This window comes from Epinephelus moara, chromosome 3, assembly GCF_006386435.1.
Source record: "Epinephelus moara isolate mb chromosome 3, YSFRI_EMoa_1.0, whole genome shotgun sequence".
NCBI lineage: Eukaryota > Metazoa > Chordata > Actinopteri > Perciformes > Serranidae > Epinephelus > Epinephelus moara.
This window is the reverse complement of record NC_065508.1, coordinates 17320679-17340877: the sequence shown is the minus strand read 5'-3', so window position 1 is coordinate 17340877 and position 20199 is coordinate 17320679. Positions and strand designations below refer to the sequence as shown.

The 20199-nt window shown below is 40.1% G+C and overlaps 2 protein-coding genes across 5 annotated transcripts; both read left to right on the top strand.

Annotated features, from left to right (window-relative positions):
- The first annotated feature begins 589 nt into the window (after positions 1–589).
- LOC126388337 (actin-binding protein WASF3-like) lies at positions 590–10797 on the top strand. Of its 4 annotated transcripts, none has more exons than XM_050041429.1 (10): positions 590–795; positions 2847–3173; positions 4441–4602; positions 6434–6568; positions 6683–6836; positions 6916–7033; positions 7131–7315; positions 8963–9184; positions 9275–9579; positions 9721–10797. In XM_050041429.1, exons 3-10 carry the CDS (start codon positions 4470–4472, stop codon positions 9876–9878), a joined length of 1410 nt encoding a protein of 469 aa, XP_049897386.1. In that variant the 5' UTR covers positions 590–795; positions 2847–3173; positions 4441–4469; the 3' UTR covers positions 9879–10797. The 4 variants fall into 4 exon arrangements, with proteins under 4 accessions (XP_049897386.1, XP_049897388.1, XP_049897387.1 ...); XM_050041431.1 differs by having other exon boundaries at positions 4438–4602; XM_050041430.1 differs by lacking the exon at positions 2847–3173.
- A 1936-nt stretch (positions 10798–12733) lies between these two features.
- Positions 12734–19268, top strand: LOC126388169 (V-type proton ATPase catalytic subunit A-like). Its single transcript, XM_050041085.1, has 15 exons — positions 12734–12887; positions 13480–13577; positions 13916–14044; positions 14234–14448; positions 14527–14664; positions 14746–14897; positions 15037–15199; positions 15365–15473; positions 15729–15851; positions 15936–16050; positions 16278–16341; positions 16442–16645; positions 17157–17251; positions 18237–18408; positions 18505–19268. Exons 2-15 carry the CDS (start codon positions 13496–13498, stop codon positions 18595–18597), a joined length of 1854 nt encoding a protein of 617 aa, XP_049897042.1. The 5' UTR covers positions 12734–12887; positions 13480–13495; the 3' UTR covers positions 18598–19268.
- The last annotated feature ends 931 nt before the right edge of the window (positions 19269–20199 follow it).

The following is a 20199-nucleotide window of genomic DNA, read 5'->3' as shown; positions in this document are numbered from 1 at the left end:
CAGAACAAGGTGGACATTTGCAGAACATTTAGCAAAAATTAAATGCTGCATTGCATTTAATTTTTAGTGATGAAGCTATTAGTTAAGTAATCAGTCAACTGGCAGAAAAATAATTGAAGAAACTGGCAGAAAAGTGTCAATGCTGATTTTCTCTGTGCTAAATCATACTGTAACCTAAATATTTTGTGGTTTGGGACTCTTGGTCAGGTGAAACAGGTGATTTTAAGACTTCCTGTTGTGCTGTGGAAAGATTTTGATAGGCATTTTCACTATTTTCTGGCGAGAATCAATGATAATTCAGCTAATGGACAGAAAACAGGCCCTCATCAACACAATAATCGATGATGAAAGCATTAATTACATGCACATTTGATTTGATTAGATCCTGACATTAATAATAGGACATTTTTATATCAATATCCAATTCATAGAAGGCAGCTAATGACTTATACTATAAAAATAGGACTAATACATCCTAAAAATAAAGCTGTGACTGGATGTCAAACGGCTGGCATGATGACTGTGATTGGATGACAGGAGTAAATCTGCTGGCCAAATCCCCTCGTGGCTCAAGCTGTGATTTGGACCAGAGAGATTTGTTTTCACAGTGAACTCCGCCCTGCAGAGATGACTACTGTCAATGGACAACACACGACTGCGACAGGCCAGCGAAGAGTTTGTTTAATTTGGATAAAACTGCTTGGACCCGACTTTGAGAGCTCCCTGCCGGCGTGCTGACGTGGGAGACACCGCACGTTGAGCCAACTGACAAGCTAACCCAACGGCCACTCTATGGTAAGATGGATGTACAACTGTGTTTTTAACATCGTCTGACATGTTGTTTTATGTCTCATGTTTGGTGTCTGTGTGTTGAAAAAGTTACCTGCTGTTAGATGTTAACATTTTCTGTCATGGAGAACAAACTTTTGTGACTGACAGCTTCAAACAGCCTCCACAGCAACGTACCATTTTGCTAGCATGAAGTTGTGCGGCGCGGTTTCAACGGTCACGCAGGGCATCATGGGAAATTTCCATATCAGGTGCATACAATAAAAAGAGGAAATAAAATGTAGGTGAAGTACTGTTTAAATCAAGAACATAAATATAGTATAGAAAAATTACAATAAAAATACAAAAAGGATATACGAAAAGAATATTCACCTACATTAGGTGCACTAAAACTTTTGCATGATGTACATTGCAATATTTTCTCAACATAATGTGCAATATTACTCTTAAATATCATGATCACTTGTCAGTGTAGTGCAATATCATGTTCTCAAAATCAAAATCATGTCCAGTACTACTTCTCATTGTCATATCATATATCATATAGTGATTATCAGGCGCAATCTGCATTTTTCCACCATTTTTAGTAACTCTTGTACTTATCTTAGTTCTGTTGTTACTCTATTAAGCACTGGCTTTTGCTTCTTGCGCTTACACACTTTATATCTTGTATATTTTGAATATTATGCCTGATATTTAATACTATCTTGTTTTTAAAACTGGGCCCAGTGTGTGACCCTGACCCGGGGAACCAACTGGTTGCTCCGGTTGTTACTGGTTTGTGAATGTTAATTGTTGTTACAGTATTTGGTTTTACTGTAGTTGAAGCATTCTCTGGCACAAGAATTAACTTTGGGATAAATTAAGTTCTATTGAATTGAATTAAACTGAATTGAATTGAGATCACTTATTATTAAGAATAAGTGAATTATTCGTGAATTTTAGTCTTTAATTAGGCTAGGAAAATATATATAAGTCTTGACTATTAAACTTTTTAATGGGCCAACCTCCCAGTGATTGTTTTTTTTCTTCAATAGCTTACATAATGGATGTCAAAGTTAAGATCTGATGTAGTTGATGTCCTACAGTTGACAAAAAATTATATATTTATTAATTTCACAACAGTTGTACTGAGTAGCCTTTTTATTTTTCAAAGCTGCTAAGAGTTCTCTTCGTGCTGATCAAAAAACTTGTTTTCAAACCATAATTCTTATTTATTTAGATGTAGAAAGAGTTGACCTGTCATGGTTAAGACACACCCAATAGCAATACTGATTAATACATTTATCAAAAAATAGAAAGTTTACCAGCCATTGAGCAGCATTCCTGCCTTTTTGGCGACCAGGAAGTGAGACAGCAGTCCTTGGGATATACCAACCCCCTCTAATGCCTGATTAAATTATGTTTTTGTAGAAATCTGTCAAATATAGACTGTATAAATAATGGATGTAGCGACCGAGACATCACCCATTGGTTTGTGGACCCCTGTTTTGAAGCCTGGAGTTTGGCAATTTGGCTGTTGCCATCTTGGAGCCAGAAGTGACCATATTTAGTTGAAAAGGTGGAGCTGTGGAGGAGCGAGGGGTGGATCTGACTCACAGAGTGTAGTGATACCTCGCCCTTAAATATGCCTAACTTTGGGCCTTAAAAATGTAAACAGATGAGTTATAAAAACAAAAAAATCACTCCCTTTGTTATGAGTGCTGAAATTAGCTATAGAGACCAAAACTGTTTTTTTGTACCTGGCTGTAAACGTGTTTATTTCCGCTGTAAAGTTGGACATTTTAACATTTGGAGCCAGCCTCAAGCACCCATTCGATGAACTGTAGTTTTTGGCACTTTCGCATTAGCTTCATTTTTCAGCCCCCGAGATTCCCACTTGCTTTTAACACGGGTTTTTATTGTTTAAAGTTGTAAATCTTGTCTGGTACAAAGGTGTTTTCTGGCACAAGACAAGTTTAGTCCTTGTCCTTAGCAGTGGCAGCAGCATACCAGATGGTGGTGAGGATGGACTAAATGACGGCAGTGTATAAGTGCACCATCATTGTTTTTGGCAGGTTGAACTTCTTCAGCTGCTGCAGGGAATACTATCTCTGCTGTGCTTTTTCGACCTGTGGTTCAGCTCTCACCTGTGATTCTGGGTGATGGAGCCCAGGAAGCAGAAGGACTCGTGACGACTGGGAAGTCACAGAATGATGGGGTCTGGTGGGGCTGCAAAAAATCTATAACCATCTTCACTGTCTTTAGAGCACTGAGCTCTATGTTGTTTTGAGCACACCAGGTCAGCAGATGGTCAGTCATCACCTGTAGGCAGACTCTTCCCCACCAAAGATGAGCCCAAGTTGCTGCAAATGATGCTTGAGTGCCACCCTGAAAACACAAATGTAATATTTTAATTTAATAACAATGTTTTGCATATTCATAAAGTCTGGATTTTATAATGATGAAGGGAGAAGCATTTGTAACTGTTTTTGCCAAAGGAAATTGAACTATTCTTGCGAATAGCTAATAATTTATAGTATTTTTATGTGCTAAATCTTCTAATCTATTATTTGGTTAACACCCTCATGTTAACTTCACAGCTGACACTTAAAGCAGACTTCAGCTTTATGTAGCTGTCAAGCACTTGATTTGCTTATGAAAAAATCTTATTTCTGTCACTGCTGTATCTAAAAAGAGGAGCAAACTGCTTGCTAGGCTTCAGTTAATAGGTGAAAATTGCTGCGATACACTGATGAGACAGCCAAAAGAATGTTAACAAGAATTGACCCCTGAATTTGTGATTCATATCATCTGTCACATTTGTTCAAATTGCTAGAACATGAACTTCATTTTGATGTTAAAGCTCCAAACTCCTACTCTCACTGTTAGCAAAGCAGCTCCATGTATTCCCCTGGGTATTCACACATTCACGGGTTCTCTGTGACTTGTCTGCACAGTGCATAGAATATGAAAATGATGGTCGTTATGGTAAGTTGATGTTCTTATTGTTACCAGTGCGCTGGCTCACCGCTGCCTATAATTACTGGCAATCACTCAATCCCTTGTGTCAAATCCATTCAATAAAGGAGTGTAAAGTGACTTGCAAATTCACTTAAAAACAGCCACATCTGTTGTCTTCACACCTCTTTTATCACAATAAACTTGCTGAATGAAACAGCTGTTGCTGAGCATGTTTCATCCTTTTACAAAAAAACCCAATAACATACAATAGGTGAACCACTTTGACAGGTAGTGATAAATTGTGACATTCAACAGCAAGTGGGCCAATATTCAACACGGCAAATCATAATTAAAATCATGAAAGGTTTAATTCTGATTAATGCTGTCCTTTTTTCACCATTCTTTTTTAATTAATATAATCAAAGACAAAATGGGATAGCGGGAATACAAATTGTGAATAAGTACAGAAATACTGGAAATCATCACTGTAGTTATTAGTGAGAAAATCAGTAACAATACAGTAACAGTCATGTGCTAAACCTTGACTTAATGACTAATGCATAACCTGCATGCATTTAGACACCATGCTTTATTACCACTGACGTTGCTTTATATATAGAATATAGATTCATGTTTTGATAGTTTTACCCTGCAGGTTGTACAGTGGTATACGATGAGATGTCAGAGCTGTCCTCTGTCCCCCAGCAGGTGCTGTGGCCGAGATGTGAGAGGGGGCAATGCCTTTGGTCAAGAGAAACATTCAGCCTCGGCACCTGTGCCACGCTGCAGTGCCTGACGGGATTGGCAACGAGCTGGAATGTGTGACCAACAACACGCTGTCCGCCATCATCCGCCAGCTCAGCAGTCTGAGTAAGAGTTACTTATGTTTAGCTATGTTTGTGTCAAATCATGTTCAGATGCTTCCATAATGTGATATCATGACCTGCTCCAACTTTGGAGCATAATCACCACAACTTTGCATAAAACAAATTCAGTGTGGGATGTAATTCTGTTTAAGATGCAGTGTCATCCCAACAAGACAACACAAAAAAACCAAAGCGTTTTGTGGCCGTCGGAAGTTATTGCATAAACACAACAGCAGATCAGAATTTTCTTGTGAGCACTCAGATGATTTGACCTTGACAGGAAAGCTGTGTATGTACAAGAATATGGTGATACAATACGTATCATGGTACAGGGGTTACGATTTAATATATTGCAATACAGTAGGCAAGGTGATATATGGTGATTTGTTTAAATCTAATTTTAGGAAAACTCATTCATTTAGACGGGGTACACCCTGGACAGGTCGCCAGACTATCACAGGGATGACACACAGAGACAGACAACCATTCACGCTCTCATTTACACCTATGGGCAATTTAGAGTCACCAAGTAACCTGCATGTCTTTGGGTTGTGGGAGGAAGCCAGAGCACCTGGATGAACCACTCACCCTGGGTTCGAACCAGGAATCCTCTTGCTGTGAGGTGACAATGCTAATCACTGCACCACCGTGCCACCCAGAAACAATGTTAGAGTATAAAGAACACATGACCATATGCACAATTCTGAGTGGAAAAAAGTTAACTGTCTTTATGCAATCAAAACAGCAGGATCTGCATTTGTATTTATCACAATCCCTGTAACATGCTTGTGATATCAAGCAGTCAAATGGCTGAAGGTAGATAACAACATTGCTATCAAGCAATTGGAGGTAAAAACACAGCACAAAATGAGCCACTGCCACAAATCTTTGCATGTAAACTACTAATTAAAGAACGCTACGAGTGTTTGAGAATCAGCAGTATCACAAAACATAATATCGCATTACTCAAGTGTGTGAATATTTTCTTATGCCCCTACATGACATGATGCATTAAATCTATACTGCATATAAATTATTGTATATAGTGCTTCATTTCCATAATCATCGAAAGGTTATTATGAGAAAACGATTACCATATATCCCTGTGTCACTTGATTATGAGGCTTTCAACAAGCCAAAGAAAACAACACATTAAAGCTATTATCACCTAACTGTTTGAGTTAATGTACATTATTATCCAACACTGTAATCAGTACTGACATCTACCTACTGTACACTCTAATGAGCCACTTTGTGCAGAAGCAGAGTGGTTTAAATGCTTAATGATGTGTGGCAGTATCTATAAGCATTGGCATACCTGTGTGTTTGTTGTGTAGGTAATACTGCACTGAGACTGAGAGAAAAATGTAGAGGGACTATTTTGGGAAGCAAATTTACTCCTGGACATCTGGCCCATGGATGCTCTGATTAGTGTGTGTATGTGTATGTGTGTGTGCGTGTGGTGGATTTAGTGAAGTTACAGGAGCTTAGAGCTTACCGTAAAGCTTCGTATCGCAGCCAGATAAGACGGAGAGTGAGTGGGTGGAGACACAAACAGGGGCAGTCTAATGATAGCTTCCACATTAAGTGGATCTGAGCTGGTTGACGTGTGTACCATTCATGCTCATGCTGTTATGTGCAAGGACCAGTCGCTGAATGCTGATGTGTAATCCAGAGAATAGAATGGATTAACAAATGTACAGTCATAATAAGATATTATATTTTTCTGTGTCATGAAATATGCTGCACTTCTTTCTTTACCTCAGAGGTTTGAAACACCTTTCTGTATATCAACAACACACCTTCTTCCTTCATTTTCTTCACTCTGGTTGCAGGTAAACATGCAGAAAATGTTTTTGGGGAGCTTTTTAATGAGGCCAACACTTTTTATGTGCGCGCCAACTCACTCCAGGACCGCATCGACCGCTTGGCCGTCAAGGTCACCCAGCTGGACTCCAGCGTGGAGGAGGGTTAGTTCACTGGAGATCATCTGTCTGCTGATTTAACATCTTATTTTCTACCCTGTCAATTCACTCTCACGTGCTTTGTACTAAACTTTAAACCCCTGTCTTACTGTTTTGTAGTCTCTCTTCAGGACATTAACATGAGGAAGGCATTCAAAAGCTCTACTGTCCAGGACCAGCAGGTTCTGTCCAAAGGCAGCATTCCAGGCTCGGTGGCTGAGATGCACAACAGCAGCGACAGGCCTCCTCCTCTCAGCACCCTCACTGCTTACAGGTAAAAAATCAAAACATCTGAACAGGTCACATTTTCACTTGTCTCATTTCATGTGTGAAACTATTTTTTTTTAATATAGAGAGGATTCCACTGATGCCATGAAATACTACTCAGACCCATCGTACTTTTTTGACCTGTGGAAGGAGAAGATGCTTCAGGACACAGAGGAAAAGAGGAAAGAGAGGCGGAGGCAGAGGGTAAGAGCAACATTCTACACACTGCTTTATTCTTATATATTTATTTGGCAGGTAGGTTTCTATTTTTTTTTTCTGACCCTTTATCCACATTCCCCAGGAACAGAAGCGATGTGTGGAAAGCAGCACCCTTCAGCGCGAGGTGAAGAAAGTGAGAAAGGCTCGAAACCGCAGACAAGAGTGGAACATGATGGCATTCGATAAGGAGCTTCGTCCAGATCACCGCCATCCACAGAGTCTCCGGCGAGGAGCATCATCTGAGGGCTCGCTCTCCCCAGATGGCAGGTTAGTGCTTAGTTTGTTACAGAGGGAGGTGCGACCTCCACATAACGGAATTTGTGTTCTTACATGGAATCAACATTTAACTGTCAAGTAGGGGTGGGCGATATGGCCGTAAAATGATATCATATTTTAACAACTATATTCAGGGTATTTTTGCAATAATGATATTCTTGACAATATGACAAATTAGTGAAAAAAACATTTAATTTAAGAGCATAGAATTGCAACAAAATAATAATAATTTATTATATATATTATCTCTCATTTCTTTTGTTTGTAAACAACAACAGTAACTCAGAGAGAGATTCAGATTCTGTATACAATATTAATTGTACAACAAAAAATATCTACCCCAAATTACACATTTAAACAGCTCCCAAACAAAAAAAACTACCCTGGGATCTATATCTATAAATCAACAGGTGATTTCCTTCTTTTATCAAAATCCTAAATGATTGAGGGTTTTTTTTCCACCTGGACCTTTATGCTCAGCCATTTCTCCTCTGATCATCACGCTGTAACCTGTGACAGGCTGTTGCCAGAACTATCGCACATTCACATATAGGTAGTTGTTTTCTCGAGCTGCGAGCGTCATGTAGGTTTACATTACCAAATGTTTATGACAAAATCACTTGACGACACAGACTCCTGTGTGCGCACAGAGAGAGAGGAGAGGGAGAGACGCTGTGCTGCTGCCAGAGGAACCGCTGAATGAGTTCCCTCTGAGCGGTAACTCGCTAAAAGAGTCTGAGAAGTCCGGAGCTGTTCATAAAACATTCAGGACGCCACAGTTTATTCTACACAGCTAAAGCTGTTCCTCTTTTTGGAACCACCGCAGAGTCAGTACTAATTTCATTCAATTTAAGTATCACGATATGAATTTTTCATATCATATCAACAATTATACGGGTATTATCATGAACGAGATGACATGGAACATCCCTAACGTCTAGTGTGTAGGATTTAGTGGCATCTAGTGGTGAGGTTGCAGATTGCAACCCACTGAAACTTTTCCCATGTGCCAAGCGTCTTGGAGAACTACAGTACAGTGGCCAATGCGAAAATGCAGATTGTCCTCCCCAAAACCAGTGTTTGTCCGCTCTGTGCTACTGTGGGTTACTGATAGGTTGTTGCATCTGCTCTTTCTGATACTGCATATAAAATGTTTTTGCCTAGATTTATATGCACTGGAAAGTCATGCACAAAGCCTATGTGTCCACAATAAAAAAAAATCATCAGAATAATACTGTAAAAACCCCAAAAATAAAAGATCATAAGGATGATATAGAATGTCCTCTGTCTCTCTGTCCCTGTGTTTCCTCTGAATCTTGAGTTTTAAACATTGAAAAATGCAACATTAATGTAACTTAAAGAAATTGTATAAAGACAGAAATATGATCATCAAGACAAAATGGAGATTTCTATAAATTAGAGACAATATTAGAGACAGAGTTTGGGAGGGATAGAGTCTAAACTGTGCTTTAGTATGGGGGGGGTGGATCCTATTTCTGTGAATAGGACCTTGTGCGTCAAAAAGCAATATCTCTGTTGTGTAAAGCGTTCAGTTCTGATTTTATAACAACAAATCCACCATCTGGATAGGTGAAGGCATCAGCATGAGAAGCTCTCTGTTTTCCATTGTTTATCCAGGCCTGACCTTCCAGACTACCCCATCCCTCCAGTGCCTGCCCACGCTGCTTGTAATCATGCCAAGTCACATGATTATGTGCCTGGGAACGCACACCCCTCACCACCTGTGGAGCATGAATACCACAGCATTGATGTCAACTACAAGAGAGTAACCTACGCCACAGCAGAGCCGCATGCTGCAGACCGAATGAACGGCTCAATACGTCCACCTGCAGATTACAAGTGTGTTTTTGTTGCATAATCAGAGAAAGAATTAAATGTAATATCTATTTTACACTGCAACATAATCCTCTTTCTTTCACTGTCCACCAGCTCTCTCCCCCTACCTCCAGCTCCAGGCCCACCCATCCCATCAGCACAGACAGCGTTTGGCTTTCCTCTGGGTGCGCTACCACCAACACCACATAATGGAGTTTTGCACGTAGGCCCAGGTTACCCTCTGCCACCTGTACCACCTCCAGGGCCACACATGTTCCCTCCTCCTCCAGGTCCCCCACCTCCACCTCTCCCTCCCCCAGCTGTACCCTTACACCTGGCAGGACAGAGCGAAGGCGGCAGAGCTGAGACTAATCCTGTGAGAGATGCGAGAAGTGACCTGCTGTCCGCCATCCGCATGGGTGAGTCAGAGAACTGGCTCAGTGTACTCTGCATTGTTGGATAAAAGCAGACATGATTGTTTAAACTATAATCTGACTGTGTATGTTCAGGTGTATGATATGTTTTCACATTTCCATGTATTGTGTGTGTGCCCTTATCAGGCATCCAGCTGAAGAAAGTTCAAGAGCAACAGGAGCTGCAGAACAAGCGGGAGCCGGTGGGGAACGACGTGGCCACCATCCTGTCCCGACGCATTGCAGTAGAGTACAGCGACTCTGATGACGACTCTGAGCTGGAAGAAAACGAATGGTCAGACTGACCAAACATAAATTGAAGCACATGGCTCAAGTTTTGCTTTATTGAATCTTCAGTGCAAATGAACTGTGAATCACTCTCTCTGGCTCCACCTAGTGGACGCTGCAGACCAAACCACCTCTGCCAAAGCACCTTTACTTCATCTTGTAGTATCAATGTGCTGCAACATTCATTTTCCATGAGGAAATGACATGAGTGGCAGTTTGCATCATTTCTCTGAAACAGGTGAATTTTGGGATCTACTGCATGCAGCTTTTAAAAAGTGATAAATTGTATGATCACTAAATGTTTAGCTTTGTACCACTGATGAAATGTGAGCCATTGTTTTTCTCACCGTCAGTATGTTTTAATAAAATGTCCTCTCGTGATAGCAAACTGACACCTTGAACACACCATACCCACTGAAATGTGCAGTAGACCGTAAAGCTGATATCCACTTTTCACTGGAGACATTTTGACTTGTTGCAGTTGGAAAAGCACAGGTATTAATAATTAAAGGATTGGCTGCATTCCATGTAGCTGCTTCAGTTTCAGGATCCTGGTGCTGTGCATGCTGGCTCATTGTCACACTGTCATGATTTACTGGGACATTCAAATCGAACAAATCCATTATTGTATTCTTAAGGAGCAACAGTATTTATCCTATTATGACAAGTCAAAATGTCTGCTGTTGAAAATGCCTGCTATTTAAAAATGACTGCAGTAATATGAAGCATTTATTTTCATCATTTTATGGAATTACACATCCCTGATAATATTTTGGACTACATGTACCCCTCCCTATATTATGTGAATGTTTTATGAGTGATTTCATTTGACATTTTGTGAACACTACCTCAATTTGTGACCATCAACTACCCCAAGATACAATATGTGTAGTAGCTACGAATCATGATCAGTCTAAATACAGTTTTGCTCTGCCATTGTTGTGATGTGTCCTTGAAAAAGTTGACAAATCATTAACTTTTTTCAGTATCAGCAAGAATATAATGTGATTGTCTCCTTTACTGTTTTCTTCTTCCTCCTTATCTCCGCCCCCCCCTTTTTTTTAAGTTAAACTCCTTTCAGTAGCACCATAATCTCTGATCTGGGCACCATAATCCCATAGTAGCTACATTTGTAGCATAACCTAAATTGTGTAACAAATTATCATGCTGTTTGTATTTTAGTTTACATGCAGATGTCCAGAAGCTTTACATTGTGTAAGTGAGCACATGACAGCAACAAGGCATTGTGGAGACGTGTCAATAAGCCTGACAGTGTTATTATCTTGTAGCTGTTGTGCATTTTTTAATTTATCACAGCCCAATCTGATAATCCAATAAGAGATGCCACTTAGTGACTGAATAAAATTATGTAGGTAGCCTGTATCGCTGTATTTTAAAGTTTATGTGAGTAGCTAGGCTATCAGTGGTGTAGTGGGGGGTAAACACGGGTAAATGTTTGGATTGATTACTGACCAGGCCCAGAAACCCCAGAAAGAAACCCCCTGGCCTTAACCGGCAAAATGTCACTTATATTAACACATACTGACCAGGAAGAGACACCACAAAGAGATGCAAGGAACTGCAAAGAGACAAAAAATGCCTACAAAGCAAAACAAAATGACCAACAATGCAAACAGTATTACCTCAGAGACAAAATATTACCTCAATAAAACACAAAATGACCTCAAAGAGATGTAAATAATTACAAAAAGATACAAAACAACCACAAGGAGACAGAAAATTATCACAAAGACACACAAAACCACAAAAAATATGCATAACAACTACAAAGAGATGCAAGACCACTACAAAGTCTGTGTCTTGCTCCTGTGCAGGAGAGGTGATGGGGCCCTTAGTATATCTGTGCCCATTGCCCAGGGGTTCATTGTCTCATAATCTACTCATGGGTATATACCCACCTCTTTTTCTAACCGTTTACAGCATACATCAGCCAAAAAGTCATTGGAATGTATAGAGAAGTATACCCACTTCCTCATTGGTAACATACATATCTACCTATAGTACACCCCCCTCATCAACCACCACTACACCCCTGCTATTTAGAGACTGCTCTTTATTTATGTATTTATTTTGGACCAAATATTTTTCCTAAAGCCTCCCTTAGTGACTTGGGGAAATGCATGACCATCCCTCCACTATAAATTAGTTGTTAAATTTTAAAAACTTTGCCTTATAATGTGAGAAATGTAAAAGCTAAAGATGAAATCCTGGAGTGGAATAAAGCCTTGGTTTTTCCACTCTTGTGCATGCGGCTTAGTTCATGCAAATGATTTATTTTTGTCAAAATCTTAATTTTAATGATTTACTTTTGTAAAAAAAAAAAAAAGTAAACATTTTGTTAAAATTTTAGATGTAGAATAAAATGATTTTTTTAATGAAGTATCAGTACTTTAAGCTAAGATTTAGTTACCTTTTTTAACGGAAGTGTTCGTCACATAATATGTTCAAGGACCGTCAGAAGTTTGAAACTCCGAAGATTTTTTATATTTTTTTACAGTTTCTGAATAAGATACACGGTGTAATTTTTATGTGTTCATAAATATTTAATTTATACAAGTTTATAAATTAGGAACAGTCCCGTATGTACATCTAGTTATGAAGTAGTCAAAAGCTGGCTGTTACCCAGGTAAAATGTATAAACCGTAGCCAAAAGCCTAAATTAAAAATGAAGTTATAAAGATAAAGTGGTCATTCCTTCATTCATTTACTTCAGTTTGAAACGGTCCTAGTTAGTTTATTTATTTCCAGCAGAGGTCAGTGTTGCGCCTGGAGGAAGTGTTTAGACCGGCGGAACTTAATCGTCGACTAGGAAACTGTTAAGCTTTGGCCGCCATGTTGGCTCCATAGACAGTCAATCAATCCAGAGCGGAGGAAACCGTTTGAGCCACAATGGAGATGTTTTCTTCCCGTGACAGTCCGGTGCCTCGCAGGTGATTAACACAGTGAAGCTCCTCCTCAGCCTGCTACGTTACAGACAAACCTGGACAACTGCATATTAACATAAGGTAAAATATTTATAGTAGCAATATAATTTTAGCTTCTGTATTTATAACAGTTGGATATTTCCTTACAGATCAAATATTGCGTGAATTAACCAGTTACCGTTAATCTAGCTCAACCTGTCTGCGATGATGATGATGGACATAGCTAGTGTTTGCTAGCTAGTAACCTGACTCATACGCGCACACGCACAAATCAGCTTTGCTCTCAACGTTACGTGTGTGTGTGTGTGTGTGTGTGTAAACACTATGCTACCATCTGGCTAGCAAACATGTCCTTTACCTTATCTTTAACCCAGGATAAACTGAAAACACATGACAGGTCTGCAGCCTCAGCTCAGTTAGCTTGTGACCTTACACTGCCACACTTCATTTATAATGTAGAGACAACTGTGCTGGTTCCTGGTAATGTGACATGGTGCTCATACACATGTCCATATCAGCGTGGGGTATAAAGTCACAGACTGTGTTAAAGTAGGCAGCCATAGTAGCATAATTATTTAAGAGCATGTATTGCATGATGTGTGAAGGTTTGTCTGCCTAGTGTAATCAATTTAACTAAACAAATGTTTCTCATATTCATTCCTTATGTTTGCAGGACATAAACTATTAAGATGGATACCTCAACACTTCCCAAGATCCAGGATGAGGAGCGAGAAAGCAAGTTTGGATATGTACATGGGGTTTCTGGACCAGGTCTGGTTTATTTCCCTTTTCTTTAAATGGCTAGATTGCATAATTGAGCATCTGTTGTGTGTCCTTGAAAACCTTTTACGGTATTGTTGCTCCCCCCCAGGAGCAGAAATATGGATAAAATCCTGTATTAATGTTGGTGACGTTAAAACTTGCAGAGAAGGAATCATGGAGTAAATATAAAAATGACAGGAATCATTTGCTCCACAGAATAAATTGGGGAAAATGAATACTCGTCTTTATATTTTTTATTTAAATCAAAAGATTCTGATGATATCTGTCATATTCCTTGTCCAACATATTCTTTTATTTTAACAATTTCTATATTTTTATAATAACAGTGGTGACAGCGACTGCAATGGCAGGAGCAGCCATGTACGAGCTGGTACGTGTAGGTCACAGTGAGCTGGTGGGAGAAATCATCCGTTTAGAGGGAGACATGGCAACCATCCAGGTCTATGAGGAAACTTGTATCCTTTCTGCCGCCATATTACCTTCATCTGTCATTACACATGTAACAAACCCTGTCATGATTTTCCTAAAAACCTAAATTCACCTTCTGAGTGGTTGAAAAGACACATTTTAGAGTTACTTTACTGTTAGAAAATTGAAGTGTGAAATTTAGTCACTGTTTTGTTTTCCTTAACTTGATGCCATAGCTGGTGTGTCTGTCGGTGATCCTGTTCTGCGGACAGGAAAACCCCTCTCTGTAGAGCTGGGTCCAGGAATCATGGGCTCCATCTTTGACGGTATCCAGCGTCCATTAAAAGATATCAACGACCTCACTCAAAGCATCTATATCCCAAGAGGAGTGAACATAGGTGCCCTTAACAGAGACCTCAAATGGGAATTTTCCCCCGGCCAGAGTCTTCGGGTAAGAACAAGTCTGACTTTGGTGTGGATGTCTGTCTTCTGCTACTACTCCTAATTATTCACATAATCTCCTCTCCAGGCCGGCAGTCACGTGACAGGCGGTGATATCTATGGCATGGTTTTCGAAAACTCCTTAATAAAGCACAAGCTGATGCTTCCACCTCGCAACAGAGGCACCGTCACCTACCTGGCCCCACCTGGAAACTATGACATTTCTGTGAGTATGTCCACAAGTAAAACAGTGTTGTTGGGATCGAAACTTTCTGTGAGGCTGATTCTCTGATTGTGTTTCATTCAGGATGTGGTCCTGGAGCTTGAATTCGAAGGCATTAAGGAGAAGTTCACCATGATGCAGGTGTGGCCAGTACGACAGATCCGCCCAGTAACAGAGAAGCTACCTGCTAATCATCCGCTACTGACTGGTCAGAGAGTTCTGGACGCACTTTTCCCGTGAGTAATCCAGCCTCTATTTTAACTTTATAAACACTTATGAAGTGAGTTTTCAAATGCGTGGAGCTTTTTATAGTTTTGCTGTGTGATAAAAATCTTTAAGCTTCCAATTAAACTGCATGACCTTTGTGCTGTGCAGTTGCGTGCAGGGTGGCACCACTGCTATACCAGGCGCCTTTGGATGTGGAAAGACGGTGATCTCACAGTCCTTGTCCAAGTACTCCAACAGTGACGTTATCATCTATGTTGGCTGTGGAGAGCGTGGAAATGAAATGTCTGAAGTGCTGCGGGATTTCCCAGAGGTAGGTAGAAGAGCAAAAAGTTTTTTATCATTGATCTCCACTTTACTGGGTCAATTTCAGCTCATTTTAAGCTTTAAAAAAATGATTTCAATAATGAGCAAAAAGTCTTTAATACAGCACCAGTGTTCACATTGTATTATGTTAAACTCTGCTCTTCCCCAACAGCTTACTATGGAGGTCGATGGCAAGATTGAGAGCATTATGAAGAGAACAGCACTGGTTGCTAACACCTCCAACATGCCTGTGGCTGCCAGAGAGGCCTCAATTTATACAGGTACCAATTGGAAACCTACAAAAGTGAAATGTGTCCACTTGAGAGGAAAAATTATGTCCAGTTTTTCTGAATTTATGACATTATTATCTTTTCATGGAAAAAAAATCAGCTCGTTTTTTCCCAATGTATAAAATGATAATCAAGTTAATTCAGAAAAACATGGCAGATCATTTTTTAAGTGAATATATTACGCTTACAATTGTTTGTAGAATCAAATCTCCAGAATTTGTAAATTGAATATAATTACCTCTGCAGGGATCACACTGTCCGAATACTTCAGAGATATGGGCTATAATGTGAGCATGATGGCCGACTCGACATCTCGATGGGCCGAAGCTCTGAGAGAAATCTCTGGAAGATTAGCTGAAATGCCTGCTGGTAAGTTCATGATGGATGCGATTGATTTATATATATTTGTGAGGACACTGTGAGACACTTACGTATGTCATTGTCTGACACTAGACAGTGGGTATCCTGCTTACCTGGGCGCCAGGCTTGCCTCCTTCTATGAGCGTGCAGGACGTGTGAAGTGCCTGGGAAATCCAGAGAGAGAGGGCAGCGTCAGCATCGTAGGAGCGTGAGTCGATTTTCATATAAGCACGGAAAATTACGTTTTTTGGTGCAAAACAGCTGGTGTTAAAAAGGTCTTTGACAGCAAGACTTTGTTATTGGTTTTACATATTTTTAGTTCCTTTTTCATGGGAATAAGAAAAGTAGACAGCCTGACACAACAAACCTAGACACGCAAGGCATGCTATCAGTTATTAGGCTGACTTTTCTGTAAATAGTGTTCATTCCTCTTAGTGTGTCACCTCCTGGTGGAGACTTCTCAGACCCTGTCACTTCAGCCACATTGGGAATTGTTCAGGTAAGCAGTGGGCCTTGATCCTAACATTTAACCATTGAATATTTCTCTCCTGTGCACCATTCTGAATGTGTGTCAATATCCTTTGTTTTCTCCTTTTTAGGTGTTCTGGGGATTGGACAAGAAGCTAGCTCAGAGGAAACACTTCCCCTCAGTTAACTGGCTGATTAGCTACAGCAAGTACACACGAGCTCTGGATGAATATTATGACAAACATTTCCCTGAGTTTGTTCCCCTCCGTACAAAAGCCAAGGAGATCCTACAGGAGGAGGAGGACCTGGCTGAAATCGTGCAGCTTGTAGGCAAGGTGAGGCCGGCTAAGATTTAATAACATTTATCCCCCTGAATTTCATTTCCAAGTATTTTTCTCCCAAATGCAAACATTTTCAGTTTTAGTTTAGTGAGTTAACTGATGTATTTGATGTGTGAAATCTGTTTTATACAAAAGATTTCTGTCAGAACAGTAGAGTTAAGGGAGAATAATTATACACACATCATGTAGGTGCAAGGCTATATAAAAACAGTGTTCATTAAGTAAAGAAATAATGCCCGCATGCTTATTTGATGCCACAAAAGTTTAATTGATACGTTTCGGTCCTACTTATACATCTTAGACAGCTCAAAATGTTTGACAAGTAGGATCTTGAAATTGTCTTAATTAAACCTTAATGGCATAGAGTAAGTGTGTGGGCATTACTTCTCTCTTTTAAGAACAATAGAGTTCATTATTTTAATTGCTAGCATGCTAATCTTGTTAACCAACACCTCTGAAAAACAAAGTGGACTGACTGGACTTCACAATCTTGTTTTGTTTACAGGCTTCTCTTGCTGAGACCGATAAGATCACTCTAGAAGTTGCAAAGCTCATTAAGGATGACTTCCTGCAACAGAACGGTTATACTCCCTATGACAGGTGATGACAAAACAACTCACCAACCACAAAACACACATTCTTTCCATTCAGGCCTGAAACGGCTCTCCCACCTTTCAATGGACATAATTGAATCTTTTAAACCTTAAAGAAGCCTCTGTCTTTGCATCACAACAGCTGAAAACATAACATCATAAAATGTACATGTTTAAAGCTGTAGTTTGTAACTTTAAAAAGTTTTCATCGTACTTGCTGAAACTGTCATTATATACACCCAGTAGTAAACAAGACAGATAACAGGGGAGGAAAATTGTGTTCCTCCTCCTCCTCCTAGTGCTTCTAATGGTGTTTGCAAGAATCCACCGCACTTGAATGAAACAAAAGTTGGTCCGGCAGATGGACGATGCTTTCATTTAGCTTGACTGTTTTCAACATGGTGGCCAGGTCACAAACGATCTGATTTTACAGCTAAACAGTACACTGAAATGTTTATGGAAACATTTGAGGCAAGAAATAGGCAACGCAGTAACAGAACATTGATTGATATTTGATCAGCTCTGCATAGTTTGACAGTTTGATCTGAGTTCAAGAGCAGTGATTGGCATAGTTGTTTCATTTAAGTGCGGTAGATTCTTGCAAATGCCATTAGAAGCACCAGGAGGATGCAGAGGAACTGCAGGGCTATCTGTCTGATGTACTTCTGTCTGGATATAGTGACAGTTTTAGTAAATAAAACTAATTTATTTTTATAGAAGTTACCAACTGTAGCTTTAGGTCCCTTTCAGGTGGAAATTTCTGACAAAAGCAGGAAATTTGCAACAGTTCTAGAAAATATAGAGCTGAGCCATGAGCTTGAGCAACTACACAGCTTAGTAATTGATGTATTTAAGGCTGTCGAGTGATTTCTGTGGAAACAATGGAAAAGCTTATCAGTGGATATGAAGGGGAGATTTCTCTCATTTATTTTCCTCAACTTGACGGTTACCTAAACTCTGAGCTTCACACATCCTTCTGTCTCTACACACAGGTTCTGCCCTTTCTACAAAACTGTTGGCATCCTCTCAAACATGATATCTTTTTACGACATGGCCCGACACGCGGTGGAGTCCACCGCACAGAGTGACAACAAAATCACCTGGGCCATTATCAGGGAGCACATGGGAGAGACCCTGTATAAAATCAGCTCCATGAAGTTTAAGGTACGTTGTTTGTCGTTTTGTGGGGGAGATAATCCTGTTCATCATGTTTGTGTCAGTCAAGACAAACGACTTATTCTCTTTCAATGACTGCTTCAGGACCCTGTTAAGGATGGCGAAGCTAAGATCAAAGCAGACTTCGCCCAGCTGCTGGAGGACATGCAGAACGCCTTCCGGACCCTGGAGGAATGAGTTTCCTACTCTCAGGCCCTCTCTCAAATATCCAAACCCCAGTGCAGTGCAACATAGTGCAGATTGTATGGCCCGTGTTCTGGATGTCTGCCTCAGTCATGTGAACTCTCTTATTCTTCAGTGTTTACGTCCCCCTTAAACATTCCTCAGCAATGTTCCATTTCTTTTAGTTGGTTTTGACTCATCTACTTTAAAAAACACTACTGGAATCCCGAAAAACACCTGAAACATACAGTGGATGTAGCAACACCTTCATTTGGCCTACCCTTCAGCATAGCACTTATAAATCACCGCTCCATCATGTTGTGGTTTAAATCAGTGGGCCCCAATCAGGTGCTGTACTTGCACTCAACCAATAGCTGCAACAAAGAGAGGACAGGGATGTTACTTTCCCCCGGATGTGACAGTGATCGAAACAGATTATCAATCAAATGGGAACATGCACACGGTTAAAGGGACAGAAGCACTGCGTTACTGCATATCAGGGGGTCAAAGACATTCTTCCACCTCTTACCTCTAATGTGTGATGATGATGTTGTGGACAATATACTTGATATTATGTGCAAAAATGTGAATGAATGAGTCTGTTAGAGTTGTGTTGTAACAGATGTCTCACTATTATATTTGTGGTTGTTTCTGTCTCCTGAAATAAATGTTAAGACATGATAAAGGTTTTTGTTTTTTTAATGCCTCTGTGGGCGATAGCTGTGGCCGGGGGGGGGGGTATGTTTTTGGGTTGCCCATCTCTCTCTGTGTCTGCACGTCTGTTTGTCCGACCATCCGTCTCATTCTTGCAAACATGATACCTCAAGAAGGCCTTGAGGCAATTTCCTCAAATTTGGCCCAAACGTCCACTCGGAATCAATTATGAACTGATTAGAATTTGGTGGTCAAAGGTCACTCATTTTCTTGGCCATAACTAAAGAATTTACATGCTAATTCTAACCAAATTTAACAAAAAATGTCTAACAGGATAAACCGATAGCATTTTATATCCCAAAGGTCAACTTCAATGTGACATCATAATGTTCTGCAAAAACACTTTTCTGGCCATAATTCAACACCATAACTCAGGAGCAAAAGGGGAGACATTTAGTCAGATACTGAGCTGGTGACACTAAACCTGTGTGTCCATTTTGAAGCTGTGCTGATAGTATAGATCATCTGTGCTGCTGGGTTAAACGTATGTGAAGCATTTGTGTCTCAGAATTTCTAGCATCTCTGCCGTAACATCCATATTTGAAGCATTTTCAACAGTCATGGCTACAGAGTCTGCACAGACATGGATGTTAACTGCAACTATGCAACATGAGTTATCTGAGATGTTCCTGCGGCCAACCAGCACCTGCTCCTTGAGACTGGCTATTCAGAGGGAGTTCTGTTTACTTCTATTATATATACATTTCTGTTGCTCTTTCACTTTTGAAATAGCTGAACAAGAGTGTGAAAATGGACCTCTGACTGCTGCAACTCATTAACACAATCATTGAAAGACTTTCACCTCTAGGTGGCACACACACATTTGAATGCTGGCTCCTTCTGATTGAATAACCTCTTGAAACCTTATTTTCCTCATAAATGTATTTTTAGCAGCTTTGACAC

Coding starts and splice junctions, on each gene's coding strand:
- LOC126388337 (XM_050041430.1), top strand. CDS start 4,470: ATGCCTTTGGTCAAGAGAAACATTCAGCCTCGGCACCTGTGCCACGCT. Junction 4,603..6,433: donor CCGCCAGCTCAGCAGTCTGA/GTAAGAGTTACT, acceptor CTCTGGTTGCAG/GTAAACATGCAGAAAATGTT. Junction 6,569..6,682: donor GGACTCCAGCGTGGAGGAGG/GTTAGTTCACTG, acceptor ACTGTTTTGTAG/TCTCTCTTCAGGACATTAAC.
- LOC126388169 (XM_050041085.1), top strand. CDS start 13,496: ATGGATACCTCAACACTTCCCAAGATCCAGGATGAGGAGCGAGAAAGC. Junction 14,449..14,526: donor CCCCCGGCCAGAGTCTTCGG/GTAAGAACAAGT, acceptor TCTCCTCTCCAG/GCCGGCAGTCACGTGACAGG. Junction 14,665..14,745: donor CTGGAAACTATGACATTTCT/GTGAGTATGTCC, acceptor TGTTTCATTCAG/GATGTGGTCCTGGAGCTTGA.